Source organism: Myxine glutinosa (assembly GCF_964187855.1).
Source record: "Myxine glutinosa chromosome 12 unlocalized genomic scaffold, kmMyxGlut1.1 SUPER_12_unloc_1, whole genome shotgun sequence".
NCBI lineage: Eukaryota > Metazoa > Chordata > Myxini > Myxiniformes > Myxinidae > Myxine > Myxine glutinosa.
In genome coordinates this window covers 926,292-940,477 of record NW_027616355.1, presented here as the reverse complement: position 1 = coordinate 940,477, position 14,186 = coordinate 926,292, and the positions used below count along the sequence as shown (strand labels likewise).

Below are 14,186 nucleotides of genomic sequence, written 5' to 3'. Positions count from 1 at the left end.
GGTTTCAACAGCGTGAAGACGAGCCAGGTGTGAGGCAGGAGCACCAGCCCAGAGGGGAGAGCAGTATTCCATTGAGCTGCGGATGAAAGCCTTGTATGTGGTGAGGAGCTTAGGTGTGCCAAGGAAGGACTTCGCACGACGGAGGATGCCCAGTCGGCGACTGGCTTTGGAGGCCAGCTTGGAAATGTGGTTTTCCCAGGAAAGATCATGGCAGATAGTGAGACCCAAAAGCTTGAGTGACAGAACTTCTTGGAGAGGATTATGGTTAATCTCTTATGGTTAAACTGCCAAAATCAAGACTTTCTGCTCACCTTCAGTCTTTCATTCCTCTTTTCTCCCGCCTCTGGAACAAACTCCCTCACTCTCTTCAATCCCACTCCTCCCTCCAGGTCTTTAAAACAGCTGTTCACCACCATCACTTATCTTCCCCCATCCAAAACCTTGATCTTTTCTACCCCCGTTAATTCACCCCAGATCCACTTTTTGAAATACCGACTTCTTTCCTGGAAGTCCTAGCTATGTCCATTAGTCTAGTAGGAAGACTAGGTCCCCCTGCACCCCCCGGAGATATACTTCTAATCAGTGTTTCTAGATTGGAAAAAATGTGTAGAAAATGACTAGCTATGGCCCCAAGCTGAAAAAATGTCCCACATACCATTTTTATGCAAATTACTGCTGCCATTATCAAAAAAACGATTTTTGACATATCTCAGCCAATATTGCAGATAATTGAAAAATGAAGGTGTCTAGACCCATGTTTTGAAGGGCATAGATCATGATAGAACTATTCATAACATGATTACATGTGTCTATGGTATACTAGTATGCTAATTAGTGCTTTATTTACAAAATAATCACAGTTTTACGAAATAATAGACTCATATTAAGGTCCGTCTACACAGACGTTAACACAAAGTTTTATTTTTCTAAATATTACAACTGTCAAAATAGTCCTAGCACTCAATGTGACCACTCTTCTCTTGCTTGTTTTAGATAAACATCATTAGCATTAGTGATTCTACACTGAGTCAGTCATCATCATTTTCATCGAAATCGTCAGAGTCAAACTCTTCTTCTCCTTCCTCTTCCTCCTCCTCTTCGTGCTCTCCTGTGTTCAGAAGATCCACCAGTGAGGTTGGTAGGATGGGACCACTGGACCACATTGGTTTCAACAGTCCTTCATCAGTCCTTATCCATCCTTGCTCCTCATAAGGTTTTGGCTTTTCGATGATAGGTTGATCGGCTCTTTTGTACAATGCTACGCGGTGGTTCACACGCTGGATGTGCGGCTTCAGGGCAGACTGGCATGGAGGAAGGCGAGCCAGATCAACCTTGGACTTGGATGTGAGGGTCTTGTCCTCTCCCACCATTTTTCGTAGCAGCTTGGCACGGACAATGTCCACTGATGACTCGCGACTCTGGCCGTACATCACACAGGTGAATTTTTCTAACTGCCTCTCCACCTCAGGGTTGGCATCCCAGTTGTCACCCAGTTCACCGAATGCCCTGTGAAACCTGGGATTCTTCTCCAGCTTTTTCAAGGGCCCGACTTTTCCCTTCCCTTTGAAGGCACTGGTGCAGTCTTCTCTGCTGAACACATAGTACCCCAGGAGAGTGGCACAGTAGTCCTCTCCCAGGGATTCTGCCAGCTCAGAGACGTTGACAAGTTGGCGATGCTTCCCTGACCCTGTATCCAGGTACACCGTCAGCTTGATGTTGTGGGCATGGTGGAGCAGGATCAGGAGGATGTCTGTGTCCGGTGTTCTGACTACAGCGTTCTTGTATCCGATGGTAGCAGCATGATGGAGGTACAGAACCACCCTGGTATCAGTCTCTTCCTGGTTGCTGTAGATCGTGGGGAGTTCACGTACCTCGACCTGAAACACAAAAAGGCACCGCATTTCAATCACCAGTCACTGCCAGTTTCAGATCTAGACAAACATCACAGGTAATCACCTTTTTTTCAGGAAAAATTACAAATTGAATCGCCATTCACGAAGGGCTTTCAATTTTACCTTGCCATTCGTTGAGGCAAGTTGGTGGGCCTTCCCCTCCACGATCAGCACAGCCATCTCTGTTCTCTCCAGCCTGGTAGCTGCCTCTTGTCCACTCCACACTTTCAGAAGAAGCTGGCACATCTGCTTTTTGTTGTCGTCATTTGCAAGGAACATTTTGAAGTCATATGGCTTCCTGGTTGCTGGTCCAGCCAGAATGATCTTCTCTGAGCTGCCCCGCCTCAGCCTTTCCTGCGCTTTGATTGACTCAGGATGGTAACTGTCAGTGGAGAACAGAAAGTGCTGCTTGGCCACCATCTGATCAAGCACCTGCAAGCATATCTCACCACATGTTGGGGGAAGGTTGGCAAGGGTATGCAGCAGCGCCATTCCATCCTGGATGAACAGGGCATCCTTGGGGTATTGCAGATCTTGTGGTGTGGTGTCCTCTAAAAGGTAGTGCAGAATGGAGGCTTTGTTGGTTTTGCAGAAGAACCCATCTGGTGTCCCAAGGCTAGGAGGCACTGGCATCAGGCAGTACTTCATGAGTTCTCCCAGGTCTAATGGCTCATCTTGACTCTGAGACTTGACAAGGAGCAGGAATGCAAGGTTGCTTTGCTCCTGATACTGGATGACCTGGAATGATAAATGGTGATTGGTTGATATGTACTACAGGAAGGACTACAGGTGAAAATTATTCATGTGCTATAAATTGGCATATTTACAATCTTTACATTGTTCATTGATGTGCACTGTCTTTAATAAACAAATTTGGAGTTCAATCTTGTATCTCAATATAGCATGTACAGGACGCCATTTAAAAATACAACATAAAATACAAAAGCACTTGGGTATTGGATTACATCCTTACCTTGCCCTGTGAGGATGTTAGTGTGATCTTCTTGTTACTAGCCTCCATGGTCTTGAGTTTCTTTCTCTTGATTGGGTTGAAGAAGCTCTCAGGTTCTCCGCTTTCCAGGCGCCTGATGAAGTCAGCTTTCGCAGCTTTCCCCACAGCTTCTGCTTGTAACACATCCATCTCAACATCCATGGGGACGGGAGCACCAGAGGCCAGGCAGTAGAGTTTGTCCTTATCAATGATGGTGAACGGATTGGTGAAGTTCTTGATAGTAGTTAGGGTTCGCTGAACGGCCTCCTCGCCTTTTCTGATCTCTGCCTTCTCTAGTTCACGATGTCTCCCTGCTCTTGGGCAGTCTGGGTCATCGATGAGATCCACCATCTCAAGGGTCTTTTCATAGAACTGTGCCCGTGCTGTGGTTGTTCGGCACCATCTCTGGTATGCCCCAAACTGACTGTACAGGCCAGCAAAGCCACCTGAAAAGTGAACATATTTTAATTGCATAACCCAATCATTAAAAGGGAAATGTTTTGTAAGAGCAGTTTACATCATATAAAGCTGGTTTCTACAGTTTCAAATGTATAATGTACTGAAAGAAAATGATGTACCTGATGATTTAGCAAAGCGCATGAACGTTTCTTCCATTGTCTTGTCGACAGCACTGAGTGCCCCTGGTATCATCGAGCGAGCCACTGCGATTGCACCCATAGTAAGCAGGTCCTTGGCCCCTGGGTGCGTGCTTTCCAGATTTGTCAGGTGGACTTCCAGCCAAGTCAGATATCTGTAAAGTACAGAGAGGGAAATACTGTAGACATTTATTGGAATAGCTCCTCTCATAATACATGAACCCAAGTATCAATTAAAATCTACTCAGTGATGGTTATACATTTTACCATGTATGCTACACAAACCTGGAGTAGTTGTGTCCGTCAAAGGCGAAGAAGATATCTGCCATCTCTCCGTTACACTTGTGAAACAGCTGGAGGTTGTTGGTCTTCACAGAGTGGAGGAGCATGAAGACAAGATGGCAGTGGGTAATGAACGACATCCAGAAGGCAGCTGTCTTCCCCAGGTGGCCCTTGCGCACCTTTTCCTCAAAGGCATGGTACTTTTTGATGAGGAGTAGAGTTGAGGGGTCTTTGAGGGCTTCATCGAGGTGCTCTCGGTTGCAAGACTGGGTCATTCTGAGAAGCACAGCAGGGTCAGAGATCATGATGTTCTCCTCCTCAGTGAATCTCTCCATCAACAGCCTCTCCATTGCCTCACACACTGTTTTGAGGCAAAAGAGGGACTTTGCGTAGGCCTTTCCACTGAGAACACCTTTGAGAGATCCACTTGTTACTAGTTGTGCCTCAAAGAGAATCCCTGCATATCCAGAACCACGCATCTTGTGTCCAGTGAGCATCCCGATGTAGTTCATGGATGTGTGGAAGGGTCCAATCGTTACTACATGACTAGCAAATTCATTTGGCCAGCGCCAGATGATGGGAAGGGCTTTCATGCAGACACCCAGATCAAATGTATTCAGGACCCATCTCTGACCCACCTCAGCAGTTGCTGCCTCGGAACGCTTCAGTAGCTCACGAACAACTGCGTTGTCTGTGATCGGTTGGTGGATAGGCGTGCAGTAGTCGACTGTTGATTTGCTGGGTGGGGGAGAACCAGTTGCAGAGGTGAAACCCCCTAGCCCAGGCACAGGCTGCAGGCCACAGCTTCCGATGTATCTGATGAAGAGCCAGATGTAGTACTCTTGCATCGTAGTGGCATAGACTGTGTCATTCTCTGCTGGCGGTGTGAATGATGAGCCTTCAGGGAACTTCGGGCCAACGCGAGTAAAGTGCAAGGGTGGGAGAGTTTTTGGTGTGTCGACCTTCAGGCTACGCTGTTGTGACCTATTGATGGTAGGTAGCATTCGGTCCTTGCTGCTCTCGAACCCGGGCTTGACCTCCTGCACCATGATTCCTCCAGCACTGTTTACAATGTTGCTGCCGTGCACACTGGTAGTGGTTTTATTCAAGTTGTCCCACTCACAGTGGAATACAAGGTTGCCCTCTCCTGTCACAATTTGTGGTGTACGATAAGTTGAGACTTCATCCAGGACCTTGGCGAGAGCAGTTTCCAACTCCAAGGCGAAATCGTAGCTCTCAGAGTGTCCAAGCCTGTGTAGTATTGTGGTGAGCTGTTTGCTTCGGAACAGGTGCCTTACAGTCACACAGAGGAGAATGTGCTTTGGTAACTTCCATTTTCCATCTGACACTGCACGGCACAGATCTTGTCCAATGGAGAAGACCAGACGCTTCACCTTTTCTGTCTCGATGCCCTCCTTGCCAGTCATTAGCACGCTGAGAAAGCGGACAAGGTCTGGAGGTAGGATGTCTTCAGGATTGAGCTCCATGTCTTCAGCTGTTGGTGGCCATGGTTGGTCTTTACACTCTCTGAAAGCCTGTAGAATACCCTGGCGAAGTTGGAGGGCAACATTTTGGTTCTTGTTTGTGCTTCCGAGTGTGAATGCTCGTGCGAGAGCATTGGAAACTGTTATGTTTGAGCTGTGCACAAGCCAGAAAGAAATGACATCACATTTGTCATGATCAACCTTCGTGAAGTGGATATGCTCCTTGATTGGGTCATTCTGTAGGCGTTTCAGTAGTTTCTCTGACCGATAATTTGAGTTCTCATATCCATTCAGTTTCAGTTCCTCGACATAGAGCAAGCGCAAGGAAGAAAGCTGTAGAACTTTATTCTGCTGGATGACCTGGGTTTGAATGTGTTCCAGTACTGAGTTGAATGCCTTTTCATGGGCGGCTGACATGCAAGCCTGCTCCTTTGGTGCTTCGGCTCTGTGAATCGCACGCTCATAGTTGTAGAATGCTGTGCGGAAAGCTTTAAAACATGACGGATGGTGTTTGGCCTCACATGCAAAGAGGTCTTTGTTTTTCACCTTTCGATGGAGTCGATAGAGACCCATTTTCTCAGCCCGTGTTTCGATTTGCTCCCATGCATTTTCTTTGTTTTTAAAGGATGGGAAGGTTGTAGGCCTCTCAGTATTGCGATGAGCATCTTTGGTCTCAACTTTCTCACAAAATATACACTCTGGCGGGAAGATGGGTTCAGCAGAACCTCCTGGTTTACGAGGAGAGTGATGCCATGATGAGGTTGATGGCCCTGGTTCTGTATCATCTCCCAGACGATGAAAGTGGCGGACAAAGTGCTTATAACACTTGCTGTGATATCCTACTCTTTCTAGGTCATCAGGAAGAGTTGCCGGGATCTGATCACATACTGATTGCATACGACATGGGGAGTCATGCGGTTGGTTGAGACGTCTATCCCGGATCTTTTGAAGCAGTTGCAGTTTTTCTGAAGCAGATCCTTTAATTTTACGGAGGGGCGTGAAATCCCCATGATCAGACATGGATGGTACATGAAGGATGCATGTAGGAGGAGAGCTTTGGGCTGCAGGTTCTACACTCCGTTTTCTTTTGGGCATGCTTGCTGTCGATGTCTACCATCACTGTTAAATGACAAATAAGAAATCACGAATGATGTTAAAAGTGCCTGTGAAAGGAGGCTCTGAGTTTTCAGTGAGGTAACAGAGGTTCTGAGTCATGTTCTACACTAGGGTACTTTTTAGCTGACTAAACCATGTTTAGTGGCATCAAAAGTGCTAATAGCTAAAACATCTAAATTCTTCCACACTAACGTTAGCTATCTAGGCCAATGAAACATTGTGCTAAGTTACTGTAGCTAGCTCAGCTGTCGTGCCTCTTTCTGGTTCAATTCATATACAGAAGTCAACAGATATGTCTCATGTTTGGCATTAACAAAAGTTTAAGTTACACCGACATTAGGAACATACTGTACATAGATGAGGCTAGCTTTAACGTTAGCTAACATGGTGCTAGCTGGCTCAGCTGTTATTCTGCCTGTTTATGATTTCATGCAGAAACTGAAGTCAAGAGTGTGAGTAACATTATAGTTAGCATCTTACCTGGCTAGATTGGAGGATGAATACCAAGAACAACACACAGATGGAATGGAAGACTGAACTTTCAACTGAGGTATTCAATAACATCAACGTTACCAATTGATACGAGCGCGCGACATTACCAATTGATACGAGCGCGCGAGCGCGCATGTTACATGGATGGAAATGTAAAATGGCAGCTATAGCAGCACTAATTTGGATCTCTAGTCTGTCATTTCTGCACTGTGATTGGATAACATAAAAAAATATGTTTGGGAGTTAACAGCAGGAGTTGGTAGATTTTACGTGGGCTGGGTGAGAAACCTTTAAATAAGCAAGTGAAAATCTCTCGCAATACAAAGTCAATGGTGGGAAGAAAAGTTGAGTGGTACCAATGTTACTGCCAATGTCCCGCCCCTATGCAAGACTCAGGAGCATCTTGTTGACATTTAACCTTGAAAATACCTGGGTTTAGACCCCTTATGTACCATGTTAAGTTATCTGCAGTATTAACGTATCCTTATCATTTGTAAAACTGATTATTTTGTAATTACAGCATTAATATGCATACTAGTATACCATAGACACATGTAATCATGTTATGAATAGTTCTATCATGATCTATGCCCTTCAAAACATGGGTCTAGACACCTTCATTTTTCAATTATCTGCAATATTGGCTGAGATATGTCAAAAATCGTTTTTTTGATAATGGCAGCAGTAATTTGCATAAAAATGGTATGTGGGACATTTTTTCAGCTTGGGGCCATAGCTAGTCATTTTCTACACATTTTTTCCAATCTAGAAACACTGATTAGAAGTATATCTCCGGGGGGTGCAGGGGGACCTAGTCTTCCTACTAGACTACATGTGTTTTTTTTTTAACCTCTCCCACCCCCAACTCGCTTACCATGCCTCCTCCCCTCCCCCCACCCAGCCCTCTCCCTCCCACATATCTCCTGATGTCCCTGTTCTCTACTGTTGTTGTGCTTGCGTGCTTCCCCCCCTCTCCCCATCTTGTCTCCCACTCCCTTTATTATGTATTATGTGTCCGTTTGTTTTTTTTTGTCATGAATGTTAGCTCTTACATGAGCCTCGATCTTGTATACAAAAAAAAGGGGGAAATCCTGGATGTCTAATAAAACCAAGGCATCCCACTTACACTTGGTTCGTGGTAGTGGCTGGCAAGTTGATTATGCTCGTTGAAAAACGTCTCTACATCGACACATTTGGAATATCATGGATATAAAGAATAATATTTTCGGCTCGAATTTACGAGAGGCGTTTCATGGTTAGACACACGTAGTGGGATGATCACCCGTTCAAAGTCAAATAAGTTTATCGCCAAACTCTGAAGAGTATTTATCTAATGCGCAATCAAAACCCAATCACTAGCGTTTAAATAACAAAAACTTTTACATGTGGGCGAGGGCATATTTAAGATTGTGTTTAAGGCCTTGAAGCAAGCATTGCATGGCTTATCATTGGTATTTTACATGGGAGGGTGAATATGGATGTGTTTAGAGTGCTTGATTGAGCTCATGAGGAGGTTGAAGAGGATAGGAATAGGACAGTTTGCCACGTGCATTGAGAATCTTTGAGGATAGATGCAATCCTCTGGAGAAGTATGACAATATCAAATTTGTCCGGAGTTAAAGACTCTCGAAAGAATCATTTATCTGGGTGCTGAATCGAATTTAACATGATCTGGAGCAACCTACGAAGAAGAGCAATGCGCTGAATCCCCTCCAACAATTTAGTCTGTATCGCTTTTATTCCATGCAAGCGCATCATTTCAATTGGATGTTGGAGATGTTTCACAAGCTAATCGGCTGTTTATCTCCATTCGTAAATAGCTATTTAGATGGGTGATTAGCTGTGCCCGTGCAACCAATGATGTTTTTGTCGCCATTTAAGCGTTTGGTGTGTGTTAGAATGACGCTCGCAAAAACCTTTCTGTAAATTCAGCCTTTGTTGGCCAAAATGATGTGCAGTGTATTAGCAAAAGTATTTGGACCTAAAGGATGCACAAGGTTTATTCACAAATGTTGGTTTGATTTATGATGGGGGTGTTGGTACATTTTTGGTAACATTAGCACATTACCCTCCTTCAGTCTCTCATTCATTCATTCTCATTCATTCATTCATTCATTCTCATTCATTCATTCTCTCTCTCTCTCTCTCTCTCTCTCTCTCTCTCTCTCTCTCTCTCTCTCTCTCTCTCTCTCTCTCTCTCTCTCACACACTCTCACACTCTCACACTCTCACACTCTCACACTCTCACACACTTTTACTACATGTAAACTTACACATGCAATTCTGACAACAAAAAAAGCCTCAGCCTCCCCCTCACACCTATGTAAAGTTCTAAGTGGTTCTAAAGGGTAAAATACAGAAATTGTGGGTGGAATTAAGTGAACTGTCCAACCAATGGGTGGAGCCCGGACGCACAGACGCAAGCACGGCTCTTTTTATACTGTGCAGAGGTACACCTCAGATCACCGTTCATTTTGTACTAAATTTAGGCCGATATCAAGAGTAATATTGTGCCATATAATTTGAAGGATCTACTTTCCTATTGCCAATAATTTGGGCTGCCTGTGCTATTTTCAACATTGGTGTCTTCCATTTTCTCTGAATATCTACAGTCGAATGAAGAAGCGGTCTTGCTCATGAAGACTCATGTCGATCTGCCTAGGCAGACAGGCAGAACGACGGATGAAATTAATAGGACATTGATCTCCTTTTTGCCCATGGTGGTTAGCATACTCCATTCCAACATTCCATTCATTTATCCAGGCGACTTAGAAAAGCCTAATGTGAAGATGTTGTGAACTTCTGATATCCGATAAAGCATTAAAAATTAGGTGATCGAGCTACTTACCTCATGGCTTCTTGGTTACAAACAGTCACAATAACTGCTGCACACCTTGTTTTTCGTTGTGGGAACTAGATGGTATTCATCGAATACTTACCCCGTGCAGTCAACTTGGTGCGAGCCAACTGTTTTTTTTAAGGTTTTTTTTTTTTTCTTTGATCCAATATGGCTGCCAGACCACGTAACTGATGACATCATCAATTTACATTCTCCAATATAATTGTTGTGTAGATCACACAATACATTTCAAACTGATCGTATTAAGCATTTTTTTTTTTTTTTTTTTTTTTTTTTTGGTATACTTAATCGAGGCTCGTGAAAGAGCTAACATTTATTTCACAAACAAATCAACCAGACAAACAAAATATACACAAAGAGGGAGCGGAAGACAAGATGGGGAGAGAAGGGGAAGCACACAACCACAACATCTGAGAGCAGGGAGAAGTGTGGGAGGGAGAGGGCTTGGGGGCAGGAGGTGTGGGAAGGGGAGGGGGGGGGGGGAGGTATAAAACACAAGGGGACCGAAATTAGCGGGGGTAGAAAAGATCAAGGTTTTGGATGGTGGAGCATAAGAGATGGTGGTGAACAGCTGTTTTAAAGACCTGGAGGGTGGAGTGGGATTGAAGACAGTGAGGGAGTTTGTTCCAGAGGCGGGAGAAAAGAGGAATAAAGGAGTGAAGGTGAGCAGAAAGTCTTGATTTTGGCAGTTTAACCATAAGAGGGTTGCAGGCAGATCTTGTGCGACCTGTAGGAATATTTGGGGGACAGAGCCCAGAGAGGGCTGGGGGGGGGGGCAAGGCCAGAGAGGAGTCGGTAGAAGACGGAAAGACCACCAACCTGCCTGCGGTGAGTGAGTGAAAGGCCCTTGGAGTTAGCTTCATCGCGGGAGATTCCAATGATTCTGAACGCTTTGGTTTCAACAGCGTGAAGACGGGCTAGGTGTGAGGCAGGAGCACCAGACCAGAGGGGAGAGCAGTATTCCATAGAGCTGCGGATGAAAGCCTTGTATGTGGTGAGGAGCTCAGGTGTGCCAAGGAAGGACTTCGCACGACGGATGATGCCCAGTCGGCGACTGGCTTTGGAGGCCACATTTGAAATGTGGTTTTCTGAGGAAAGATCATGGCAAATAGTGAGACCCAAAAGCTTGAGTGACAGAACTTCTTGGAGAGGATTATTCAGAAAGTGGATGGGAGGGTTTTCCAGTCGGTCTTTTCGGAGAGACATCGTAAGAGTGTGAGATTTATCAGGATTGAAAGACATGTTCCATTTGTTTGCCCAGTCTGTGATTTTGTCCAGGTCTGTAGAGAGTGAGAAGGCTGCAGACTGCCGATCTGAGGGATGAGGAATGGAGCGACAGAGAGTAGAGTCGTCAGCAAAGAGATAGAGAGGATTTTCAAGAGAGTCAGAGAGATCGTTAATGAAGACCAGAAAAAGCACAGGGCCCAGAACACTACCTTGGGGAACTCCAGCCTGAACAGGAAGAGGAGATGAGAGAAACCCATTCAGGGCCACACGTTGACTACGACCAGAGAGGAAGTCCGCCAGCCATGCGTGGAGATTTCCATGGATACCAAAGGAGGAGAGTTTGGTGAGCAGAGCAGGGTGCCAGACCGTATCGAAGGCACGTGAAATGTCAAGGGAGACAGCTCTAATTTCCTGTTTGGCGTTGAAGACCTCCATCCATTGTTGAGACAGCAGAAGCAGCATGTCCAGAGTAGAGTGACCAGGTCTGAAACCAAATTGATGATCAGAGATCATCAAGCCATTGGAGCAGAGGAAAGATTTCATATCTGAAGCAATGATGGATTCCATGACTTTGCTGATAATTGGGAGAAGGCTGATTGGTCTGTAGTTGCTGGGATCTGTTTTTGCACCTTTTTTGTGCAAAGCGGTGATGTTGGCTGATTTCCAAGCAGATGGCAGATGACCTTGAGCAAAAGAGAGGGTGAAGAGAACAGAAAGAGGGAGTGAAAGAGCGGAAGAACATGATTTTAGGACCCGTGGGCTGATGCCGTCAGGACCAGTTGCAGAATCAGAGTCGAGGGTTGACAGAACCCTCGTTGTTCCGATAAAGGAACATCCGATAATGTTTGACAGAACAAATACAAATTTGTTGTATTTGTCGAATTATGACGTCATAATAAGGCACCAATGATGTCATTGTTAACAACACTTATTCCCCATGGGGAGTACTTGACAACGATCCACGTTTCAGTTTTTTCTATCGAGCGGTTTCAGAGATATAGAGGTGAAAAGTTTTTCAGTTTTCAAGATGGCGCCAATACCACGTGACCTATGACGTCATAATTATCACTAAATAATTCTACAGGAGGAAGCACTCCTATGTTGCAAAATTTTGTGTCAATCAAGCCAACGCTTGCTGAGAAAATTAATTTTAAAAATGCAGACATGTACGTATATACGTACGCCAAAAGCACGGCTGCGACCGATCGCTTAACCCCACTTTCCGCTTCGTGAACGCAGGTTAAAAATGTGCCATGCAGAATAGGATGTTTCATTTAAAGTTTCGGTGTGCTGTCCCAATACTTTTGGTATTACAGTGTAGATTTGATGACACTTCAAAATTCAAGAAGTTTATATGAAAACACTTTAGTGGTTTGCAATACTGTACAATAATTCTTAACACAATTCCATCCTCTCTACCCCCCACCTTTTCCATCTCTGTACCTACAGGGGCACCACCCTACACTGGGCAACCACCCAAAGTTTACAAACTACGCTTTCGATGTGTCAGAGTTTATGCGTCTTGTGTTGTTGGCTGTGGAGCAGGTGCAGAGCCATCCCACCTGGCAGGACAGGCACGAACATGACGAGTTGTAATCAACTCTTCAGTTTAAAGAAAATCCAATCTTCTTCTCCTTCCCTTCTGAGTTACACAGCCATCTTACTTGAACTCTAACATGAGGCTAAGTTGCTAAAAAAACCATGATGATGATGCAATTGAGTGTAATCTATTTACAATGTTGTATTAATTTTACAAGATACCTCAGACTTGCAAAGGCTGCAATATATTGTCGTGTGCACTTCGGCCACCCAAAAACCTTAAGCGACGCTGGACGGGAATTGCACATGCCCACGCCATGGTCGCTTTTCCCCCACCGGCCAGCTTTGGGCCAAATTCAGCATGAAGCACCCAAGTGGTTGTAGATGCTTTGCGATTTAACGAGCGTGTCAAAACGCGCTCGTCATTTCCCATTTTACTCATTTCCACTCCAGGGATACTCCATGAAGCCAAAACGGTTTGGGTGGGAAATGTGGCAGAAACGGATATGCACACGGGACTTAGGAGATATATTATTTAACAGAAGCACACGACAAAACAATAATGAAATCCCGCAATACGAAAACAAAATGATCAGGATATGTAAACAGGGAAAGCAACTAAATCCCTTAGGATTTCACACACATTGACCTTGCAGATAGAAAGCGGGTGAATGAGGGGTAAAAACATGGGATGAAACCGGCCAGGCCATTGGTTGCAGGGTTGTCTCTGGAAAGAGGGGCAGGAGAGCAAAAGCAGGAGCATGCACGAAGGCCTGCGAGGCAAAACTTCCAGGAGGATTATGTCCAAGTGTGGATAAATCATTCAGAGGCCATGGCCAGAGAGAGCCAATAACACCCAGCCTCAGCGTTACAGCCCTAAAAGGGAGTCTTGATGTCTCCGCCCAGGCCACAATGGGCCAACAACCAGCCCCGACACCCCGCAGATCACAGACAGGGAGCGGTCTGAAGCCCGCCTCCCCCAAACTGACGGACAACTGCAGCCTTCTCCCTTCAATAGTGGGAAGGAAACATGCCACATCCAGTTTCACCCAGTTTGACATGACAGACGTGTGAAAAAACATCCTTAACCTCCCTAAGTAATAAATGCCACAACGCCATCTCCCAGTGGCACACGAACAAACAGGATGACTTGTGTCCCTATTCACTTGGACTTGATACCGGGAAGAAACTCCTAAAATGACACTGAAACCAATGGGGGTCTATACCCTAATTTTAATTGCTGACCACTCCTCCCTTTCCCTCCACCGGCAAATGCAACTTCCTTATTTATGAGCTACATGCATACTTTCCTGGTGATCCTTGCTGAGATTATATGGTATTTGCAAGGTCTATGGTATTGAGCTACGGAATGACAGGTTGGCTGATAAGATGTGGCCGTTTCTTCTGCAAACGATATGCATATAACCACGTGATAATACAATGCAGTTGGGATGAAGAACCCCGCTGCCAAAACTGATCTTGGGGAAGTCTTTTTGTTTTGTCTTACATACGTTGTAATGTACAATCACAATAATGAAGAAGCGACATCATTGAGAAATGAAGTACGTGTTATTCCCAATATGGGTATTTGACAAATATTACTGCATTTAAAGTCGTGAGGTTGTCTTGTTAAACACTTTTTCATCTGCAGCTCAATGGAATACTGCTCCCCCCTCTGGGCCGGTGCTCCTGTCTCACACCTAGCTC

The 14,186-nt window shown here is 45.0% G+C and overlaps 2 protein-coding genes across 2 annotated transcripts in view; one reads left to right on the top strand and one right to left on the bottom strand.

The window, feature by feature from the left end:
* LOC137437809 (dol-P-Man:Man(7)GlcNAc(2)-PP-Dol alpha-1,6-mannosyltransferase) overlaps window positions 1–13,956 on the top strand; it is a 74,786-nt gene extending 60,830 nt beyond the window's left edge. Inside the window, exon 12 of the mRNA XM_078768641.1 lies at window positions 12,390–13,956. Within this exon, the coding sequence (XP_078624767.1) occupies window positions 12,390–12,536 (147 nt within the window). The 3' untranslated portion in view covers window positions 12,537–13,956. The remainder of the gene's footprint in view (window positions 1–12,389) is intronic.
* LOC137424059 (uncharacterized) lies at window positions 902–3,712 on the bottom strand. The gene is made up of 4 exons (XM_068111528.2): window positions 3,462–3,712; window positions 2,866–3,329; window positions 2,016–2,630; window positions 902–1,877 (listed from the first exon to the last, which is right to left on the bottom strand). Exons 1-4 carry the CDS (start codon window positions 3,688–3,690, stop codon window positions 1,029–1,031), a joined length of 2,157 nt encoding a protein of 718 aa, XP_067967629.2. The 5' UTR covers window positions 3,691–3,712; the 3' UTR covers window positions 902–1,028.
* Window positions 13,957–14,186: the final 230 nt, after the last annotated feature.

Excerpts from the sequence above, each read along its gene's own strand:
- LOC137424059 (XM_068111528.2), bottom strand. The coding sequence starts at position 3,690 with ATGAGAGGAGCTATTCCAATAAATGTCTACAGTATTTCCCTCTCTGTA. Across the intron at positions 3,330-3,461 it reads GCGCTTTGCTAAATCATCAG|GTGGCTTTGCTGGCCTGTAC; the intron begins GTACATCATTTT and ends TTCACTTTTCAG. Across the intron at positions 1,878-2,015 it reads TTGCCTCAACGAATGGCAAG|GTCGAGGTACGTGAACTCCC; the intron begins GTAAAATTGAAA and ends TTTGTGTTTCAG.